Source organism: Hermetia illucens, chromosome 5 (assembly GCF_905115235.1).
Source record: "Hermetia illucens chromosome 5, iHerIll2.2.curated.20191125, whole genome shotgun sequence".
Lineage (NCBI taxonomy): Eukaryota > Metazoa > Arthropoda > Insecta > Diptera > Stratiomyidae > Hermetia > Hermetia illucens.
Window position 1 is genome coordinate 68,146,685 of NC_051853.1, and position 23,807 is coordinate 68,170,491.

The 23,807-nt window shown below is 44.9% G+C and overlaps 2 protein-coding genes across 2 annotated transcripts; one reads left to right on the forward strand and one right to left on the reverse strand.

Moving 5' to 3' along the window:
* Positions 1-6,106: 6,106 nt before the first annotated feature.
* LOC119657732 (putative per-hexamer repeat protein 5) lies at positions 6,107-6,983 on the forward strand. Its single transcript, XM_038064775.1, has 2 exons — positions 6,107-6,238; positions 6,295-6,983. The coding sequence occupies exons 1-2, from the start codon at positions 6,181-6,183 to the stop codon at positions 6,963-6,965; spliced, it is 729 nt and encodes a 242-aa protein (XP_037920703.1). The 5' UTR covers positions 6,107-6,180; the 3' UTR covers positions 6,966-6,983.
* A 9,749-nt stretch (positions 6,984-16,732) lies between these two features.
* On the reverse strand, positions 16,733-17,559 carry LOC119657671 (putative per-hexamer repeat protein 5). Its single transcript, XM_038064698.1, has 2 exons — positions 17,440-17,559; positions 16,733-17,379 (listed from the first exon to the last, which is right to left on the reverse strand). Exons 1-2 carry the CDS (start codon positions 17,495-17,497, stop codon positions 16,766-16,768), a joined length of 672 nt encoding a protein of 223 aa, XP_037920626.1. The 5' UTR covers positions 17,498-17,559; the 3' UTR covers positions 16,733-16,765.
* Positions 17,560-23,807: the final 6,248 nt, after the last annotated feature.

Below are 23,807 nucleotides of genomic sequence, written 5' to 3' on the forward strand. Positions count from 1 at the left end.
GGTACAATAACTGTAGCTGACAATATTATGGGAATTACAACCACCCGCCAAATTTCTTTGATTTCCCGAGCCAATGGCTCATAGTTCACCTTCTTCTCCACGTATTTCAGATCAATGTTGCTATTATGGGGGATAGCAACATCAATAATATACGCGGAGCGAGAGGTAGCGATCAGTCAGAACTTGCCGGTCCCAATACATGCTGTAAGCAGAACTATCAAGTACTGCTTGCGCTCATATCGGTAAACCGGGCATGTTCTCGTGATCAGCCCATGCTTGTATGCAAGGTTATGCAAGGTGATGGATAACCTTACATACAGCATTATGCCTGGTGATGTATTACACCGGTGCCATAGCAGTACAGCCAGAAATGAGATGGTCCAACGTCTCTAACGCCGAACCACACATTCTGCACTGGTCGTTCTCCACCCGTTCTTTCATGATGAGCTTTTTATAAGCTCGGGTGGCGACCACGCCGTCCTGAATGACACACATGAACCCCTCCGTCTCAGCAAAGAGCTCCCCAGCACACAGCCATCTGTTCGACAAATGCAAATCGACAAATGACTGCCAAAGACAATTCACGTGTTTACCGTGCAATGCCTTCGACTTCCATTCATCGATCCGCTCTTGGTCCGACTTCACCCCACTCAGAGGATTGAAAGATCGACCCTTCAAGTTAAGTGGACGGAATTTAGACGTAGTTGTCCGTACCTGCCGCTGGACGCTTTCCAGGTCGGTCTTCGTCCACGGCAATATTCCGAATGCACACATTCGCTTATTTTATTCTTCCCCGAGAGATGCGATTTCAGCACCAGCTTTACACGTCGCAGGAATTCGGACAGCAGAGCATCTTTCAGATCACCAACTCGAGCATGGATTCCTTGCAGAATTCCTAGGTACTTGTAGATGTCTGTCTTGGTCATAGCTTCGATGTGGAGGTCACCAATGTTATGTCCGGCATGCGGCTCGTGATGACCTTTGCGGATGGCTTGGATTCGACACTTCTCTAATCCAAACTCCATCCGAATATCACGGCTGAACATATCTATTATTCGCAACAGACTTCTAAGATGGTCGTCAGTACCAGCATACAGCTTGATGTCATCTAGGTACATCAAATGTGTCAGTTCGCACTTAGCACGTAGGCCATACTTTATTGCAAAACCATGCCCTCTAGCATCATTCAGTAGCCATGAAAGGGGGTTCAGTGCCATACAAAACCGAAGGGGACTCAAGGATGCCCCTCCGTATACGGATGGGCTCTGGGGTATTAGCACCCTCAGATGTATGGACTGATAAGATGGCATGCCACCCTTCCATGACTGTCGCCAAGAACTTTATTAATTTCGGATCAATGCGATACAGATCTAGGATGTCGATTAGCCAGGAATGCGGAACGCTATCAGAAGCCTTGGCATAATCGATATAGCAACTGAAGAGGTTTCTTTGGCCTCTAGTTTCTTGTCCTACAACTACCGAGTCGATAATAAGTTGCTCTTTGCAACCCCTTGACCGAACTCGGCAGCCCTTCTGCTCCTCGGACAGAATGTTGTTGGTCTCGAGGTGCGCATTGATCCTTCTACTAATAATGGACGTGATGAATTTGTAGAGGGTTGGTAAGCAAGTGATCGGTCTTGTGTCTGCGGGGTCCTGCACCGTGTCCTTCTTAGGGATAAGGTAGGTAATCCCCGCAATGAGGAAAGGTGGAAATTCCTCCGGCCGATTCATGACCTCATTTATACTGCGTGCCAACCGACTGTGTACGCTGGTAAATTTCTTATACCGGAAATCCTGCACGCGATCCAGACCTGGACCTCTCCAGTTCTTCCAGCTGTTTATGGCTCGTCGAACTTCCTCTTCGGTAACATCCGCAAAATTCATGCCAGGTGTATTGGCATGGCGGGTGCCTTCGGCGGTGATCCACTCAGCATGCTCAGCATGCTGGGCAGGTAACCCCCAAAGTCCACCCCAATACTCTTTCGCTTCCGTCACCGAGAACTGTATTGTCTGGGCGCTCTGTTGGAATTCGTTGAGAGATCTGAAAAAGCTCCGCTGGTTCCTCGCGTATGTTGCATTCTGGACACGTCTGGAATAACTTTCGCCATACCGTCGTAACCGACTGCATATGACAGAAAGTTTCTGTTTTAGTGTGTCCAGAATTTCAACAACGGATGTCTCACAGGGGATGGCATAGTTCCGGTAAACCCTCTGCACTTTATTTCTCACCCGTCGGCTGGCATTGCCAGTGCTGATCTGAATCAGTCTAGCAATGTCCTGCCTTAGTGAGTCCCGCCGACGTTCCAGACGAATTTTCCATGGTGGATCTCTTTTGTCAGTCAAACCAATAACACGAAAGCGAATTTTTGACCGTGCAATCTGATAGCCGCAACTGCACCACAATACACAAGTGATTGTAGTTGCAGCAGCGGCATATCAGCACACAGTCGAGATGCAATCTCATCATTGATTTGAGATAGAATTCCCGGAGTTGCTGGAGATGCATAGAGCCTGGGAATACCTGGTCTATGCAAAGGATCCATATCCGAGAATTCAATACACGCTCTTTGGAATTCGTCCCGAACCTCAGCGGAAACTTCAGCTGGACGGTGGAGAAGAGTGCTTCGGCGAGTACTGAAACTGTTACCTGCAGTGCGGCGTGGTGTTGTTGATGCCGCCGCCTCTGCCCCCATCGACTCTCGGTCACTAGTTTCCCCGATGACTTCAAGTCGAACACGCTCCCTGATGGTGGCGGGAATGTGTCGCTGCGAGTAATAAAGCGGTACTGATCTGCGACTCGCTGCACAGTCACGTGCGCGAATTGCGGGAAACGGTCGACGAATCTCTAGTGCAACAAGGGGCGGTAAGATGTTGTACCCGCCCCCGCCGTTATTTCGTAGTAGGAGCGGATAATGAAGAGGTTCATTTCTTCAGTCCATTTCATCCGCTTCCTACGCGAACCTGCTGCAGTGGTCGCCACAGATTGTGGCGAAACAGCTGCAGCAGGCGGAGCTGCGCTCCTGGTCGTCGTGACGCCTAGACGTCGAACCCCCCCACGACTAGCGGTTACGACGCCGTGCTGTCCATTACGAGAGCCCGACCCAGTCACCAAGTCAGACGACTCCCGCCGGTTATCCGAACCGGACCTCAAATTTCTCCTTCTTCTCATTTTTGGTGGTGCATTTTATCCCTAGCTGCCAGGTGTTGAGATAGCTTCCTTAGTGAGTAATCTGCAAGACTGCAAAGTTCCTGCACTTTCCTCGCCTACCCCCTGAGACGCTGCGGTGGCGTACAGCCATTCAGACTGAAGCTATCCATCCCTCCTCCTTTCACAACCGGGCTTGGGTCCGGCTTCGGCGGAGTTGTTATTATGAGGGATTATTGACTCAATAATCTTCACCGAGTAGTCAGTCATGGACGTCGGATTCGGTTCAGTGGTGTCCTCGGAAAACCCGATTATGTAGACATCAGGCTACCTCCCAGAAAAATGAATTATTCCTAATGATAAATGCCACTTTAATTCAGAAGAATATTTGCGACAGAAATGACGGGATTGAACCATTAAAATCTATTTCAACAGTCAGGCAGCGTTCTCCACAATAAAAAACAACGCATATCAAGTCAGTTGGTGTGAAGTTGACTCCAACCTTGGCTCATTGAACGAAAAATTCCTGATGTGGATCTCGGGGTACTAGAACATCACTTGTAATGTGAAGGCTGACAGACTGACCCGTGAAGGTTCTGGATCCGCAATGGTGGGATCATTGATTATTTTATCAGCGACAAATTTGCGCAGTATTTGCGGCTGGAAGATGTGTTTAGATTCTCAAAAGCGTGCGAACGTCAGAAGCAGAAGGCCATTGAATAAACGATTTTAGGGATCATTCAATGGACCTAACAAAAGGACAAAGTACTTGGAGTTGCAGTTCCTGTACGAAACTAAACTCACTCACCGATAACATGCTGACGTATTTTTGTACGCTAGTAATCAATCAATCATCTTGGGTAGTGAAGTCCTTTTGGTTGTACGTGAAAACCTCCATGTTCCATGCCACGGTGACTGCCACAGCGCTACCAGATTACACTGACTTACAAGGAACTACACGCTCGGAATCACAAGAAGCTCCGCCATCGATATGGGCGCAAACACGACCCCATGAATCTATCCCGGTTCTTATAGTACCAGATAATTTCTGGTGAAGCTTCGACACCGGAGCCACTTCAGATAAGTCCAAGACCCCGTAGCATTTGCCTACTGCATCACAACCAGCAACTCAATGTGATAACAACATTTCCCGGTGCCACCACTTGGAGACTCTCCTCGTCCATTTAGTGATGAATCAACCAACAGGTTTGCTGTCCCGTCTGCTTCCTCGCCACCTCTAAATACCAACGATCTAATACAATAAATTGTTATGTTTTCACTTTATAAATTTGATAACAAGTCAGGAAACCGGAAGCTGGACTTTTCAGGTATGAAAGGTTTTGTGTATTTCTTTTATAAAGGCATTTGAGTGTGTATTTGTCCCATTAGTACGTAGGACTAATATATGCATATATTATGTGAGAATATCCACTTTCAAGTGGTATTGACACTCAGTTTTGAATTTGCAAAGAAGTGACAACTTTGCCCTATTATAAGTTTCTTAGTAATAGTGCGATTTCCACCAAACTTGGTAGGATCATGCTCCATATCATAGTCTACATTGCTGCTTCGTGGTGCTAACCTAAGAGAGGTTCGGCAGGCAATTACTGAAAATTATGGTAATATACTATTATTAACTTTATTTGAACAAATATCGGAATGGAGGGTATTCCGGAGCCTAGGCACCATACAGTCGCAGCTACAGAAAATTACTACAACCGTCTCCGAGAAAAATGTGTGTGACAGACAGACAGACAGACAAGCCGATTTTAATAAGGTTTTGTTTTACCTTAAAAATGTAACTGAAGGCGTTCAGTAAAAGGGGACAATAGGAGGATTTAAAGCGCAAAAAAATCGCCCGAATATCCATTCCAGCTTGTTCATTTCGCTAATACTATGTATGTATATGTATATATGAATTATTTTCTAATGTAAGAATTCATAACATCAACAAAGTGAGTCAATCACGAAATTACTTATAATGAAATTAATTGATGCATAAAAGTTCATTGGGGGTTTTGGCAACCGGGAAGCCAAATCTGAAGCTATAAAGAAAGTGGGTTCCCAGGCCACTGTAAACAACAACATTCTTCGCTCGCTTTCATAAATAATTATGATTCCACTTACGTTTTCTAGAAAGAAAGTTATATTGACTTAGAAATTGTATCCAGATGCATGCATCATACTTGGGATGTTAATTAAAATCAGACCAAGTCAAGTATCTCCAGTTTGCCTTTGACCTGGGAGCTGAGACCGCAACTCAGCAATTTCAGTCACTTCGCCTAGTTTACTTATGTTCAATTCAAATTCGCCACATATCAGGCGTAAAATAAATACAAATGGCAAGTGGATATGGTGAACGCTAGCCCAAGAACGTGATTTTGGGTCTTGTCCATTAAAAGTGCTCATTGGAGAGATTTCTATTTCATCATTTCATCTTTTATCAAGACGACGATTTTGTGACTGAGCAGATTCAAATTTAAGAATGGTACTGGGTTCTTTGAGATATGCCGAACCATGAACCATGGATTTCCAAGGGGACATGCGAATATTTCTGGGTGAAGATGTTTGTTTGGAATTTGCGTTAATTTATTGCCTTAACTGTGTAAAAAAGAACATTCACTCAATGCGAATTCGTTTGGATTGCGACTAACTTTTTCCAGAAAATATGCTTTTACGGAATGTGCGAGTACATATAACCTCATACCCTTACCGCTCATTAATATTAGCTCAGCTTTTTTTCGGTGTCCGAATTTGAGCTGGCCCCTTAACTATTCAAACAATCTTTACATCTATTTTTCATCATTTACCACTCATACCGTTAATTGTGAGGTATTGCTTGTATGTGCCATTTCGAATTATACACTATTGATCTAATTTTGCATATCATCTTTTCTGTGAGATCCATTGAATCTTTTGCCCATAAAAGGCTTACGAATTCCGATGACCAGCTCAGTCTCACAAGATTTGTCTTTGGTTTTGGCAAGCAAGAAAAAAGTGTCGCGAAGAGGGACTACCGCTTCCTTCAGTACAAGATGAAAAAACTATTTCTCATCCTTATCGTGGCAATATTTTTTGCTGAATGTCTCGGTGGTTCGTAACGGTGATGGACTAGTAATATGAGGTCTTAATTCTATTTTAATCTTCAGGTCACTACAAAATTGTTAAAGTGAAAGGACATGGAAAAGCAACCAGTGGAAAAGTCGCTGTGAAACCTCCTGTGAAATCTCCTGGAAAATCCGCGGAAAAATCAAATGAGGGTGGGTCACCACGACTTCTTTTTAGCACCGGCGCCTTACAAGCTTTGATAAATATAAAACGGGCGCTCACAACCAGCACCACCGTCGCACCGACTCTTGTTGGTACTCTGACAGGACAAATTACAGGAACAGGAACCGGAGGTGCAACAAGTCCTACTTCGCCTACCTACCCCACCTCACCTACGAGTCCAACCTACACATCCCCCACAGACACAGGAACAGGATCTCCAACAGCAACAGGAACTCTAACAGGAACTGCAACAGGTACAGGAACGGGAACTGCGACCAACACTGGTGCCGGAACCGGTACTGGTGGCACTGGTGGAACTGGTGGGACTGGTGGAACTGGTGGAACTGGTGGAACTGGTGGAACTGGTGGAGCTGGTGGTCAGGGTCGTCGCCGTTTACGACCTTTGAGACGTAGGGGGATTAGGCGCAGACTTGGTTTAGCCAGATCTAACAATAAAAAATCAACAACAAAATACGTCGATATGAAGAAGAAAAGTACCAAAAGCAGGAAGCCTCGAATTTCCAAAAAGAAGCAAGAAAAGAAAAACTAAAGTTATTTAAATTAAGAATAAAATGGATGGAGTTTTCCACAATATTTTACTTTATTTTATTCAAAAGATGAGTGAGTGATTGTTAAAACGTGTCAGTTCTCACTTTTAAAATTTAATTCTAGCCCCTTCACGAAAATTAGGTTCATAATTCATCATATTGACGTGTGGCATTCGCCGTGGAAGTAGACATCCTCTGAGTGTGCTACGACGCGATGTTTGTGAATTAAATAATGATAATCTGCCATACCTTTTATTTGTACGGTTGGAAATTCCAAACCCCCCTACAGATATTCCCCTGGAAACCAACCTTTCCTAAGAATTGGTAAGAAGAATCGCTATTCCCATATTTTGCTTCCAAGACAGAGATCACTAAGGTAAACCAAAAATCGTCAAGAAGTCAGAAGACCGGCTAGAGTAGATCTTTAAATATCGAGGGTGGAAGCGGCTAGACCTACCACTCAGAAAATGGACAAAGCACAGCGGTCTTTGAAGCCGCTGAACAGATGGTGCAACTAATGGCCATATTCGTTTGCGGCAGGCAGAAAATCTGATCTGTTGCGATTTGCCTAAAGTGACGTCTCTTTGATCTGGGCTGATGATTCTCTGGTAGCATAGGGTTATTGGGCCTGGCAGGATAGGGAAGAATGTCTCATAATTGGCATATGTGTATTCAAATTGGATGAGAGGCATAACCCCTGAGCACTCAAATCGCCCGTCTAACGAAACACCTCAGGCAGCTTTTTGTATAGGATAATTTCCTATAGTGAAGATGATGCTACGCACTTAAATTAGAGTTTGAAATGTTTCAATACGTAGGCGGGGCATTCACATAAAAAGTGGAGAGTGGGTTCCGCTTCCATATGACAGGAGGGGCATGAATCATCTTCATAATTCCTATTCTGAATCCAGCTAGTAAAATACAGCCAGTGACATGCGGTTCGCGAGTCAGCGACGATTTCCTGCAAGTTTAATGGCAGCGCATGCTCGTACTCAACAAGAACCAGACTTTGAACAAGCTCGCCTCCGTTGCCGACGTGGCACACGAAATGAGTCCGAGTGTCTGCCCGACATCCTAGCCGCTTTCACGGTCAAGGATACTTTCCTCTGGCCGAAGATCCTCCAGTCCCGCACCAGATCCGTTAGCGTCAGAACGTACCGTCCTGCGTCTGGATATTATAATAATAAGAATTCTGACTGATCGCCATGCTGCACACAATAAGCCTGAAGTACTGCTAGTTGACAAGACGGGTCGGTCCGCGTATATTATTGACGTTGCTATTCCCCATAATAGCAACATTGAACGGAAATACGTGGACAAGGAGGTGAACTATGAGCCATTGGCTCGGGAAATCAAAAAAATTTGGCATTTCGAGCGGGTGGTTGTAATTCCCATAATATTGTCTGCTACAGGTATTGTACCTAAATCCCTCATGGCTTCCCTTGACGTCCTGGGACTTTCGCACAGTCTGGTTGAAACCATGCAGAAGTACGCCATTTTACATACGTGCTCGATGCTGCGGGGAGTTCTCGACGGATTCTCCCATTAACCTACCACCACCACCAGCGCCCCTTTAGTTTTTTAGTAGGTAGGATCGTCCGAGCCTAAATGCTTGGTACTTAGTGCTAGTATTAGGTAAAATCCGCATCTGCCGAGATTGTGATAACTCGGGAATAACAATCGTTGGCGCAACAATCCAATTGAATCAGGGCCTTAAAGTGTGTTAGAGCACTTCATTCGAGATCGTGACGTTACACCACAGGATTACAGTACCCTGTAGGAGGCAATGTGGTCTGCATTGCACTCGCCCGAGATTATTACTCTGATACGATATAAATTCCTCTGGCAACTGTGAGATTTCCGCGACCTTCCGTACGACTTCAGATTTCCGTGTTCCACCAACCACCACCGACGTCTGCATCTGGCTGTTGCTGAACTTAAGTCATTCACGCCAAGGTTTCCTTGCCGTGCACTGTAGACAGCCTTGCAGTTTTGCGGCTTAACTCCCTCTACTGGACGACAGGAAAACAGAGGTCCCCATCGGAAGAATGCTGTACGATTTTGATAGCAGCACTAAATCTTGTTTCTTCATTGACCCCTGTTCTGTCCTCCCCATCCTCATTCTTTGGAAACAAACAGTTAACACAGTTAACAGTTACCCTTGCATTGTGTTGTGCAACCCCTTCGATAGCCTTTCGTCATCGCCGACGTCCAGACCGCAATCTTGGCAGCATTAGCACACATTTAGGAGGGCGTGATAATCGATTTTCGCAATCGACGGGTGCCTGTTCCAGGCATCCACTCGATTAGCCCTGGGCTGATTCTAGCAATCCCAGGTAGTATCGTCGGGTGACCTGCAAGCAGCTGCTTGTCAAATATTTTAAAACTATCTTTGCACCTGATGAAATAGCTTGTATTGCCGAACTCTCGGTACACAACCCAATCATCACCACCGGGCAGCCAATGTTCTCACAACCTCGCCGCCTCGTCACCACGTTTTTCGGTCTGTTCGAAGTTCTGAACATGTCGCTTCGGCTTCATAATGTAGCTCAAACGATACAACCATGGAGTTTCGGTTCCGTTGCAACCGACGGTACTCCATCTACAACCGCGACCTCCTAGCAGTTTTGTAGCTATAAGGTCTTTTCAAAGCATCCTGGAAGGTGGTCACTTTGTGATTCACATTGATCATGGGCCACTCGTATTTATCTTGAGGCAACGTTCGGAGAAGCAGGCAACTCGACTTGATTGCACAATTCGAAACCCGCATAGAATATACATTCTTCGCTTCGTCGTCAAGCATTCGACACCGTGCATTAACTGTCAGACCCCGCGTCACAGCCAAGCACTTAACGCTAAGCTTCTTCTGGTCGGTTCTATGCAAAGATATTCTCTGCTGGGTAAAGCAATGCATGGCCAAATTCATTGCCACAACCGCGCTGAATTTGTAAATTTTAAAATACCAGATGTCCACTTTGACCACACTCACATCGACCTGATCAAATTTATACTGTGCGAAGGATACGAAAACTGCTTATTATAATCGACCGCTATGTGCGTTCATCCCAGGTAATGCGACTTCAAGACTTTCAACCACTGGATTTCGTTCTTCGGCGCTCCACTCGAGATCCTCTCCGACCAAGGGAAACAGTTTGAGTCCGTCCTCATTGCTGAGCTCGCTCAGCTCGTTGGAGCTAACCATACCCACACAACGCCGTACCACCCTCAAGACAATGTTATGGTTGAACGCATGCACCGGACACTTAAAAGCGCGTTTAGGTACAATCTGGAGACATCTTGGCTCCAGGCATTTCCTGCAGTACTGCTCGGCATGCATATTGCCTTGAAGGAAGATCTCCAGACTGAATTCTTCGTGTCACAGGGTACTTATGCAAGCTGTCCACACACCTTAAGCTGGCTTTTAGAGGCAATTCGCCCAGTGCTATCCGCCAGGCCTACGACGCACTCTACATTCATTTTTGAGTACCTCGCCAGTTACGACTAGAGTTTTTGCCGCATTGACGCCGTTAAGAAACCTCTGGAATAACCTTACACTGGTCCACACCATACCATAAAGAGAGTCGACCACCGCACCTTCTTTATAGACGTCAACAGAGTTAATAAAACGCCCTCAACGAATCATCTAAAGTCAGCAATTTTAGAGACTGCCAACCACGCTAATTGTCTCTTCAACAACCATCAACTCAACCTTCAGAGCTAACCCCATGACTATTCGACAACCGGACTTGACGACCGATTATCAACCAACTCCATACACACAAGCACTGTCATCTGTTCGCAAGGAACCAGATGTACGACGACATCTGCCCAATATCCGAACCAAGAAAAAAGTCACATTTTCACTCCCTTCACCAGATCCACCACACCATTGCTCGCCGTTGACGCAGCCCGCACGGCGAAAGCGAACTCACGCTATGCGCCTGCCTGCTGTTCCCATCCTCTGTGAGTTACCGCAGCACGACCGCCTCGCGACCTCTACACTTTTACTCATCTTGAAATTTTGCATTTCACTTCATTTGCCTTTTTGAGCAAATAAAGTATCCTCAAGTATTTAAATCAGTTTTTCCATTCTCTCTTCTAAATACTATTTATAACTTTATTTGAAAAGATATGGGTATTTACCGCAATGTTGTCCGTCCAGTCGCTCTCTATGGTTCTGAGTGTTGGCCGACCATAAAAGACAATGAAAGCCGTCTCGCGGTAATGGAGACGAAGATGCTACGTTGGACTAGTGGCGTCACACGTTTAGATCACATCCGAAATGAGGATATCCGCGATCGTTATGGGGTTGCACCGATCGTGGAAAAGTTGCGAGAGAGGTGTCTTCGATGGTATGGTCACGCAATTCGTGCAAACGAGAATTCACTTGCAAAGATTGGTCTGAACATCGAAGTCGATGGTAAACGACCAAAAGGCAGACCTAAGCAACGGTGGCTTGATACGCTGGATGGGGATTTGAAAGCCTCGAGATTGCACCCAGATCAGGCATTCGATAGAGCCAAATGGCGAAGCCGATCACGACGAGCCGACCCCGCTTGTGAACGGGACAAAGGCTGAAGAAAAAGAAAGAATTTGAAAAGATATGGGTGGTTGGAAGGGTAGTTTGGAGCCCAGGTGCAGTAGCAGCTTAGCAATTTTTTCCGATTTTGCACTTGGGTAGGTTCTGAGAATGGGTCTGTAAAATAAATGACCATTTTCCAGCCCCCGTCCTCCCTTTTCTGCATGTCAAAACTGAGCCCAGCTTTGACACATGACTAGATTTGCTAAAAACAACTACACCCCTCTTTTGCATGCATCTAAATTCCACGTAGGGCAATGAAACTCACAAACGAACAGTGAGAAAAATAAAAACAAACAAACGGGACCCCGCACCGCAGACAAACGGGCCCATCAGGCGGAGACACATCTCCGTAACTCTGAGAGCCAGGTGAACCCAAAAAGGGAGAAGTCGGGAGGTCAACCGGTAGAGTCAAGGTTAACATTGGCCTACTGTGAAGATCACAACCAACAAAGGTCCCCTCTCAAAAAGCAAGGGCGAACAAAATTACGTCTGTGGTGACCATATCAGACGTCAGGAAGGAGACAGGTGTCAGAGGACGAATGGTATCTGCATTATCTGAAGGACGGCGTGAAACCAGAGGAGGCCGTTAAGAAGGCTCAGGGAGGGCCATGTGTTCGCATCAGAGCCAAAAAAGCGAGGTGCAGCGGAAAGGGTGAAGACAGGAGCCAGGAGATCCGCGTTAGTTATGCTAATGCGATAAAGAGCATTCGACTGGGCATACTACCAATAGTATTTCCGAAGCAAATACTCGTGAGGAGCAGGAAATAATTTAGGAGCTCATCGTCACGAAGATGTGTGAGGGACTGAATAAAGAGTTCCTGTTAACCGGCAAACACCTTCGACCAGGTCCTCCACAGGTTGATTACGCGACGGAAGATTGCCTTACGACTATAGTTTTTAAACTATCAGGATGAAAGGGAATGGAACTACCCACATGCGGTGGGAATAATATACCAGGTTCACACATGGCGACGGTCTACCTCCCCAAAGATGCAGCGAATGAGACGGAGAAACTTCCACGTATCCTCATCACTCAAAACATGGGTCTCTTCACCCGGTTATGGAGGGTTTTTAGAATGAAGGAGAAGGGAAAGGCAAACTCTTCACAATCGGAGTACACGACCGATCCCTAGAGACACTTAAACGTCGCAACTGCATCATAAATTACTGATTTGGTAGCATTCCTATACACGTGCACTGGGAGAAACTAAGGAATGGTACTTCGGAGGACATACCGGGTGTAAACCTACCAAGGTTCCCGAAGGAATCGCGGAAGCCATAGAAGCTGAATGGGCAGGACCGAGCAGAGAAGTGGACCCGCTGCCCACAGAAGAGGAGAAGCTGGACGATCTTGATCTAGGCCTTCTCGAGATCAATGCAGGTAGGAAAACACAAGGAACTGCCGTGTCGAAGGTGAAGGGTAATACTCCGGCATTGGAGGAGATGTTCAATCACTAACGGAGTTGATGGCCAGCACTAATATAGAGCAAAACGAGAAAAACTCCAGGGAATTATGTTAAAGAATCGAACAAACCAGAGAGCATCCACGCGATATAAGGCTATAACCAAACGAAGCTCTGTCTGAAGAAGGAAGATGGGACATTTATCGAGAATGAGGAGGACAGGATACATCTGTTACTCACAACTGACTTGCCGCAGTCCTACTCCACGGCGGAAGACAATAGCATTCTACCTGACACTCTAACAACGAACAAAAGGAGGAAAAGGGTGGGGACCTTTAAACTACTTGAATCACCCGGAATAGATGGTATTTTCTCAGCACTACTCCAGAGAGAATTTCATCTTAGGATCTCTCCTAAGAGTGGTTGATGGTGGGAAGCATAGCGTTTGGAAATATACCAACGCATGAAGACAGGCAGAAGTGGTATTTATTCCGAAAGCGGGTAACAAGGATCCATTTCACTCTACATCTTTCAGACCAATCTGTCTGACATCGTTCGTTTTCATATACGATGGAGAAGATCACCCTACATCCATGTCAACACGCTTACCGGGGCGGACAGCCAACCAAAACTGCTCTGTATCACCTGACGGAAACGATGGAGATAGCACTGTGTGAGTGTTTGAACATCGATGGAGCATTAGATAGCACTTCGCATACAAAGAGATATGCCCTAATCCTCAAGGGAGTAGGAAACGCCTTTTCCATGGGCAGAATATTACAGAGTAAGCAAATAGAGGTACCGACAGATACAAATTCTATTGCCATGAACACTACTCAAAGTTATTCACAAGGTGGTTTATTATCACCACTAATGTAGCACTGGCATAGAGGACTAGGGTTACGCTGATGGTAATGTTTTCATCTGTAGGAGCAAATGTGACAGAATTCAAACCGGACTGTAAATTACTAGCAACTGGTGCAGAAAGCGGGGCTGCACATATATCGAGCCAAGGTCAATATAGTACCATCCACTAGGAAGCACAAACTTGATCATTTGAGAGCCATTAGATTACTTGGTATGGACGCCAAATTAACAGTAACAGACGTCAAATATTTGGGAATCACACTAGACCAATAATTACTCTGGAAGAAACATATTGAAAACATATGTCAGAAAGCTACAAGGGTTCTGATGAAGTCCATAGCGAAGAAAAAATGGGAATGAACCCGAAAACGCGTCATTGTATATACACTTCAATAGTAAGGCCAATGATTGAGTATAAGGCGATGATCTTCTGGGATGGGCTCCTCTCCATGTACACATACAGATACAGGGAAGGAGAACGTTCTTCAGAATGTCCGCGAGTAGCACTGAGGTGGAGAGCTACCTAAATCCCAGGAAAATTGATATTCTTTCTAGCCGACAACTCGAATTACTGATACCAAGGGATAACATGACAACGAGGTTTCACTTCGATATGAAGTTTGAAAAACGTTGGAGTAACGGGGCAAACTGGGAGAGTGTGGCTGTGACATACAGCTTAAACCAGCAAGTGATTACCTTGTGCACGCAGGCACTGGGGTCATTGGTCCAGGGAAAATGCACTTTCAACCACTGGATTTCACGCGATAGGCAGATGTGCTTTCTTTAACCTCGAAAGGAACTTTAGGGAGCAGAACATTGCTATTCTAACGGTCAGTCAAGGGGCTATTAATACACTTAGATCATACCAAGTAAATTCCAAACTGGTGTGGGAATGCCAGAACGCGCTCCGTTCGTTCAATAATGGATACCTTAGATTTCAGGTCACATTGCGTTAGAATAAGGAAGTGGACGAGCTGGCCAGGGAAGAAACAGTGGCGCCACTAGACGGGCTAGAGCCATTCTTCAGAGTCGACACTGAAAAATGAAGAGGAACGGCTGAGGAAACTTTACTGGACGAACTTACCAGGAATGGAGTAGCCCAAGGAGAATACAAACCCAAGGGCTCGAAAGATTGTTTAATTCTCACCAAGAAGAGCCGGATCATAGTGAGAATACTCACTGGTCATTGTAAGCTAAACTATCACCTGGGGAAGCTAGGAATATTTACGGGCACTGTCCGTAGATTCTATGAAGAGAGTAATGAAACCTCCACACATATTCTGGGACAGTGCCCGGTACTTGTACAAAGTAAGTTCAGGCACCTGGGAGAATACTTGATGCCATCTTGAAACACTTGGAAGTTGGGAACATAATAAAGTTTCTGTTGGTTATAGGTTTAAATTATAGTATAGAGGCGTGTAATAGTTCTTTTAAGACGCGTGCGACATCCCTTGAAAATTATTATTGTCTATAATACTTAGTAGGCTGTACCCAGAATATCGTCGGCCCTAGCAAAAAACGTCTCACTGCAAGGTCACACAACATACAAGACTTGTCAGTAAAGGAAAAAAGTGGTTTCCGAAATATCGGTATTTGCAACCATAATAAATATCACTAGCGAATAGAAAAAAGCAAGTCTTAATTATTTCAAAAGATAATGATCTTAACAGTCTTCATGTATTTCTTTAAGACTTTGTTCATTGACAAGAAAAATTGCGAACTGTTCGCCGCTCCTCCGAAGAATCTTAGAATCCCTGCAAAAGGATGGACGATTCCGTAACCCATATAACAACGAAAACTATGAGCGATACCACGGCGGTCTAGATTTCGATAAAATCCGGCTCAATCGATTGCGGTGGGTGTGTCACTTAATTCATATGGGTCATAATGATACGGCCCGAAAAGTCTACAGGCACAATATCTACGTCGAAAAAGAAGCAAAAAGCGTGAAAGACCTTGCGAAGATGGAGGGGCCCGGACGTCATGCACCTTTTAGGGATATCAATTCAATGGACCTCAGCGCAACAGCGAGATATCTGCAGGTCCTTATTGGGGTGTACCTAGATTGGATAACGATTGTTGCGCCGTTGATAATGATGATGAAGTCTAATTTCGATGTCCTTAGCGACGAGCGATATTCCTAGTTACCTCTAGGCTACTATTGATAGTTCAATGGTGAAAAGAATGCCCTGATACGATACCGATCATGGACCCAAAGAATATTTCTCCGTAAATTGCTACCTGGTTCTGTACTCTACTGACTATTGAAAACTTCGTATGCCATAATATATTTCGTCATACGATTCCCAAGGAAATCGCATTGACATTATAACGTTGTTTTTAGTTACAACCGCTCTTGACCGCTGCATTAAAATTGGAGACCATCATCATCACCTTCAAGCAAGAGGTAATAGACCCAAGCTACCATGGAAGAGCCTCACAAGGCAAAAATTGGCCCAAAAATAGAATGTTGTTTTCCCGAATAAAGGTATCACTTAGGTTAACATTACACTTGCAACGTGGCATCTTAAACTGAACCATAATCAATCTGCCTACACTTTGCTGGTCTTACAAAATTATTTGGATTCATCAGAAAAGCGTCAATTGCAGAAAACGCCTAGGGAACAAGAGAACTAATAAAAGAAAACCAGGAGGATTATTTGCGAAATATCATCCAAAATCGGAAAGTATTACGAACCAAATCAACCATAACTAACATTAATCGGCATTGTTGTTTTTGATTTGTCGATCCAACTTCTGCCTAATATCTCAATTACTCAGAAATCTAAACTCCAATGATTAATATCCGCATAGATCATTCGAATGAACGTCAATGCTTTCTTCGTTTGGAGGAATTAGCGCAGTGTTGGAGCATAATGAAGTGCAGAGTTGTATTTCTTCAACATTTATTGCCTTTCAAAAGGTGAAACTATTTTCAGCTCGTTGAATTTCAATAGTGTCTACGGATCTTGCGATTTTTCGAACGCTTATTCTTTCTACGATTATTATTATTTTTCCTTCTCTGGACTACTTTGCGTCTGATAACCTTACGTCTGCGTCGTCTACCTGCCGCCCCTCCTCCGGTTCCTGTTCCTGTGCCTCCTGTACCTCCTGTGCCAGTTCCCGTATTGGTTCCTGCACCAGTTCCAGCGCCAGTTCCCGTATTAGTTCCAGTACCAGCTCCCGTATTGGTTCCTGTACCAGTTCCCGTATTGGTTCCTGTACCAGTTCCCGTACCCGTCCCTGTTGGTGAGGTTCCGGTTGTACCAGTGCCTGTTCCAGTACCAGTCGCGGTTCCCGTACCAGTACCAGTGCCAGTACCTGTGCCGGTGGTTGTGGCGGTCGCAGTAGTTCCAGGAGTATTAGTTCCGGTTATGGTTCCTGTTATCGATCCCACTAGGGTAGGAGCCATTGTGGTAGTTGTTGTTCCTCTTTTAAGGTCTAGCAGAGCCTGAAGCGTGTCAACACTGAGAAACATTCTTCCTGCAGGAGCGTCCGACTTTTCGATTGCTTTCTTCATCGGAATAGGTCGTCCTCCAGATACTTTGATTATCCGATACTGTGCTGCAATAATGAGTTTATTAGCAATGTTTCCAAATGTTCAAATGGAAGCAAGAGTTTTACCCGCCATGGTCCCACATATACTAAAAACCACAACTAGCAACACAAGGACTTTAGTCATTTTTAATGAATTTATCCAACTGTCCGTCCGGATTAAAAAAAAACGCAACCGCCGTATGCAAAATTCGATAAGATACTAACATATCTGGGTGAACTTCATGCCTTTTATCTGAAAAGTGTTGTCCCGGTGTCAAAGCTATTTGCCCAAGGTGGTATATAAAATTTTGGATTTACTTTGATTACGCTCATTTCGTGGATAGTTCCCAAAATTTGCGATGCTACTCAGCACTGGATTACAAACACTTGAGACCATAGCCTGGACCGAAATTTAGCAGCAGACATTCAGATTGTTTGATGATGAGAAGATGGTTTACTAAACTTGGACGCTAGACCAAAGTGTGAGTCAATCTTTCTTATTCTTGAGCAGATAACTTCTTTGCCATGCACTGGGTGGATGAGGAGAAGTTCCAAGTAGTGTAGAAAAGTCTATACATAATTTTCATGTACATTTTCGCCATGAATGGTTTAAATATTAATAAATGAAGACTAATTGTGAAGGTTTTCAGGATGAACTCGAGAACTAGATTATCTTCGGATTCTTTGAAACTGTATCCAGTGCTATGAATTTCTCCAAGAATGGCCCGAGGGCAAAGCGGCACAATCAGCTCATTTACAATGACATTATTTTTGTTGCTTACATTCGTATTACAAGAACTTGTATCGTGGAGTTCTTCGATGGTTCCAAGATCGGAGTGCTATTCTTCGAGAGCTTAGAAAGAGGCATGTGCAACCCCGCATGACTTAGTGTACTTACGGTTTGTTGAAATTCACTCGAATAAGTGATGAATGGTCGAAATTCGTGTGACATGAATATTCAACAGGCAATTCAAGCTTAAAATGTTTAATATTGTAAGAGGATGAGACAATATATAGCAAACTTCAAAAGTTTGACTATGAGCGGTATCTGAAAGAAGTTAGCACATTGAAGTCAAGGAAAATATAAAGCCTATTTACGTATATTTTGGGTCGGGAATTATCAGTTAATGCGCTTTATGCCGGATACTTCCAAGTAACGAAATTAAATTGTTTCTTATTATCTTTCTAGAACAATTGCTTGGGAAGTATCTAAAAAGTTAGGCACATTTCATTTCGAAAAAAATGAAATTTTGACTATGTAACTACTCGAAAGTTAAAAAACAAAGTTCCGCAGTCAACTCGGCTCTATTATTCCCAGCAATATATACTTTATACTCCAGGCTACTTTGTTTTTACAGCATAGAGGTGCATAGTGGATGCTGTCATCCAGGTCTTGGATGCTGTTTATAGAGCAGATGGGTATAGCTGCCGATGTCCACGCGCAGTGCTCCTCGCAACTTTCATCATCATCAACGGCGCAACAACCGGTATCCGGTCTAGGCCTGCCTTAATAAGCAACTCCAGACGCGGTTCACCAATTCGCCGAGGTCCACCAATTCGATATGCCTAAAAGCTGTCTGGCGTCCTGACCTACACCATCGCTCCATCTTAGGCAGGGTCTGCCTCGTCTCCTACCATAGATATTGCCCTTATAGAATTTCCGGGCGGGATCATCCTCATCCATACGAATTAAGTGACCCGCCCACCGTAACCTATTGAGCCGGATTTTATCCACAATCGGACGGTCATGGTATCGCTCATAGATTTCGTCATTGTGTAGGCTACGGAATCGTCCATCCTCATGTAGGGGACCAAAAATTCTTCTGAGGATTCTTCTCTCGAACGCGGCCAAGAGTTCGCAATTTCTTTTGTTAAGAACCCAAGTTGCCGAGGAATACATGAGGACTGGCAAGATCATAGTCTTGTACAGTAAGAGCTTTGACCCTATGGTGAGACGTTTCGAGCGGATGAAGGCAGTTTGTCCGTCTCGGGTGGTTCTTCCCATAATGTCGATATCGTCAGCATAGGCCAGTAGTTGGGTGGACTTAAAGAGGATCGTACCTCTTGCATTTACCTCAGCATCACGGATCACTTTCTCGAGGGTCAGGTTAAAGAGGACGCATGATAGGGCATCCCCTTGTCGTAGACCGTTGTTGATGTCGAATGGTCTTGAGAGTGATCCTGCTGCTTTTATCTGGCCTCGCACATTGGCCAGGGTCAGCCTAGTCAGTCTTATTAATTTCGTCGGGATACCGAATTCTCTCATGGCCGTGTTCAGTTTTACCCTGGCTATGCTATCATAGGCGGCTTTAAAGTCGATGAACAGAAGGTGCCACTGTTGTCCATATTCCAACAGTTTTTCCATCGCTTGCCGCACAGAGAAAATCTGATCTGTTGCTGATTTACCTGGAGTGAAGTCTCTTTGGTATGGGCCAATGATGTTCTGGGCGTATTGGGCTATCCGGCCTAGCAAGATAGCGGAGAATATCTTATAGATGGTACTCAGCAATGTTATACCTCTATAATTGCTGCACTGTGTGATATCTCCCTTTTTATGTATGAGACAGATAATGCCTCGTTGCCAATCGTCAGGCATTGATTCGATGTCCCATACCTTGAGCACAAGTTGATGAACCACTTGGTGTAACTGGTCGCCTCCATATTTAACCAATTCGGCTGTAATTCCATCGGCTCCTGGCGACTTATGATTTTTTAGCCGATGAATTGCACGGACTGTTTCTCCTAAACTTGGTGGTGGCAGTATTTGTCCGTCGTCTTCAGCTGGCGGGACCTCCAACTCGCCGATGTTCTGGTTGTTCAGTAGTTCATCAAAGTACTCAACCCATCGCTCTAATATGCCCATTCTGTCGGAAATCAGATTTCCCTCTCTGTCTGGGCAGGATGAGCATCGAGGTGTATAAGGCTTCGTCCTGCTGACTTGTTAGTAAAACTTCCGCGCCTGGTGCGGTTGCTCCCTGTACTTTTCTAGTTCACAGACATCTTGGTTCTCCCAGGCTTCCTTTTTCCGTCTGTGAAGTCTGTGAAGTCGCTTCTCCGCTCGACGGAGTTCGTGATAAGTCTCTGCGCGTGCCGCGTTCTTTGAGAATCCAACATTACTCGATATGCGGCATTTTTCCGTTCCGTTGCTAACTTACATTCATCGTCAAACCAGCCGTTCCGACTCCTTTTGCGGCTGGGGCCAAGTATGTTTGTGGCCGTATCCATGATAACGTTCTTCAGGTAATTGTGAAGATCATTTGTTGATACTTCATCTCCAGGTCCTCTGTTGACTGCAGTTATTGCGGCATCCATTTCCCTCTTATAGGTGTCGCGGAGGGCTGTGTTATGGATTGCTTCAGTGTTCACGCTCACCTGATTGTCAGAGGGGTTTCTAGGTGGTATTGTTATTCGAGCTCGGAGCACCATGCCAACGAGATAGTGATCCGAGGCCCACGTATGTTTGTGGACTTTCCGCGCAAACCAGGTACTTCGAACAACCATTTCGTGTGACCCTGCTAATTGAATAATCCGCAGTCCGTTATCATTTATTTTTTCGTGTAAGCTATGGGAGCCAACGTATCGCCTGAATACGGGCTCCTTCCCTACTTGGCTGTTAAAATCCTCTAGTATGATTTTAATACCTTATCTGGGACACGCATCGAGGGTTCGTTCTACAGTCTCGTAGAAGATATCCTTCTCCGACTCTGCAGTCTCCTCTGTAGGGAACGTTAATGAGGTTTATATTTCTAAACTTGCCTTGCAAGCGCAGAGTGCATAGCCGTTCGCTTATGTTTTCAAGCCGATAACAGCAGGTTTCATTTTTTAACTTTAAATATGATAAATGCCTTCAATTCCGTAAGATTGAATGATATGCTAGACATACTAGAAAATTTTTTCAATGTTCCGGCGCACCTCTTCTATCTTTTGGAGGATTATCTGAGAGACCGCTTACAGTTCTTTGGTGTGCTTGAAAACCAGAGGGACCACAGGGACACATCCTAGCGCAAGATCTCTGGAATGCTTACTACGATAAGTTACTTAGACTCGACATGCCAGAGGAACCACGTCTGGCTAGTTGTGCAAGCAATATTGCGGCAGATTTGGCATATTTATACGAGGGATAAGCAGAAGGATAACTGCCCATAGTTTCACACTTGTGCTAGAAAAATACCATCTTAACAGAAAAGAGAGATCACGTCCCGCTGGGGTTTCTGCATTTAGCGGGAGACGCCTTTCGATTAGCATGATGCAATCCATTTTGCTTTATGATGCTGTGGCTTGAGCTGATTATGTTCTTGTATCGCATCCCCCTTGGGGAAGTACATAAACATCATGAGAGCTTCATTTGAGTACCTGTCGACTAGGCATAATCTCATGGGCCTCTTAGCGACCATAACCAAATCCTCCACTCCCCTTGACCAACACAACGGCACTAGGTTACACTGCATGTATTATTCATACCAGTAGATACGAGGCCTGTCTAACAGCTGTAAAGCACGATGCAGGCCATAAACTCCCACCAAGGGGGCAATCACATTTAACTAGATTAAAAGTACATCTTCTGGGAATCCTCCTGGAGTATATGGTCCCAGACAGCCATCTCAATTTGTATGGTACCAGACCTAGTAGACCCATGTTTGACCGCCCTTCTCGACTACTTGAAATGGTCGCCAGCTCGTTGTGGAGGACCGTAATCTAGCCTTTCCGTTACAGAACAACACTAACACAAAACTTCCCACTCACCTATCATAATGCGAACGAAGCAGCGTCCAGCAACTTCCGCCGCGGCTAGAAGCCAGGACCGCGTCAAAGTGTATCCCTGTAAAGAAGGCACTGGCTAACATCAAAGGTACCGCCCACCACCTGAACGTCCATGGCATTTACATCGTGGCATGTTACGATTCCTTGTGACATGGACGCTACTAATTTGACGCCGGGAAATGTAAGTCGAGCCAAGCGATCCCGACATCAGGAACCTGGGAAGGCTCCAAACCGAGGAGGAGGACATATACGTAGGCTGCATTCGCATTTCCGACGACTGCCGGGGGAGTTTAATCCAACCAAACCAGTGAAGGTGTAAAGTGGAAAACAAACGAATGCTCTGCGTGATGAGATAACATGCTTTATGACTGAGAACATGTGAACTAATGTACCTCGAATAGCGCCTGTTCTCAGTGAAATCAGACACGGGCAGTTCGAATCTCTGGTGGCATGGTGCGAAGGAAACCTGGTCACCCGCCGACCGTGGCATATGCTTCTAGCTGTCTTTCATTACACCTTGGACTAAGCTGATGTCGAAATACATAAACGATAGTTAAAGTAATCTGCAGCATAATAAAGCTTCCTCCTATCTCCAGATACCGAGACTGTCAAAGCTGCAAACTACCTCTACATTTTCTAGTGCAAGAGCCATGGGTTCAATTTAATAGAATCCGTAGCATTGATCCGTAAAGGGGCCTAGGATCTTTCACGATGGAGGATCAATAAAATCGGGAGATTGTATCCTGATGTCAAAATGGTTGTATCCTCCGTAAACGCAAGAACTAAGGTATCTGACAGCATATGCAAAATTCAAATGGTCTCAAACTCTTAATAGGTCGTTATGCGAACGCTCAACATATTTGTTCGGACGATGGAAAATGCAATCCCAGGGGAGAGAGTCTATGGGACTTCGTAACTTTAGCTTGCTCATGACTGCAAAGGTAGAGTCCGCCCTTACATTCGTGGTACCAAGAAGAAGACCTAACAATCTATATTTTATAGGTGTTAGAGTTGATTAGAGACGAAATCTCGCTGTCAGATCACCGATAAAGTATCCAAACTATTGTGGGCGAACAGTCTGTAATATGAGACCAAACGCTAGGATAAAGGATTGGACAAAGTTCGATGAATTCTTTTGCAATAAATGCAACTAAGGACTCCTATGGCGCTTGAAGATGAATTGGATACTCTGAATCGCAACTGTAAGAGCAGTTCTATGAAGTCACTTGTCCTATTTCCCGGGACCTCGGTGGAGCCGTGAACTGCAAAAACTCAATAAATCAACCAGGTGACTTCCGAACTGTGCTTGTAAAAGCAATAAGAATGATGAGTGATTAAACTTCCGAAACTCACAATGCGACTATAAGTGTTCAAAGCGAGACTCCTTTAGAGCGTACTGTGTTGAACTAGAAGACGAAAAAGAGACTTCAAGGCTGTGAAGAGCCTTTCAATGGGATGGATTGGCCAAGTTGAACACTGCGAAGGCGGTTGTTACCAATGAAAAGCTGAGAGATACTGTTTTTTGAACACTTCAAAGCACCTGGCATCCATGGCATCTATTCAGTAAAGCTAAAGGGGAATGTAAAGCAATAAGCGACTGTTAAGAAATATTTTTCTAGTATGCCTTGCTTTGGAAAACGTGCTTACCTCTTAGCAGAAGATTAAGGTAGCCTTCATACCGAAGTCTGGGAAAG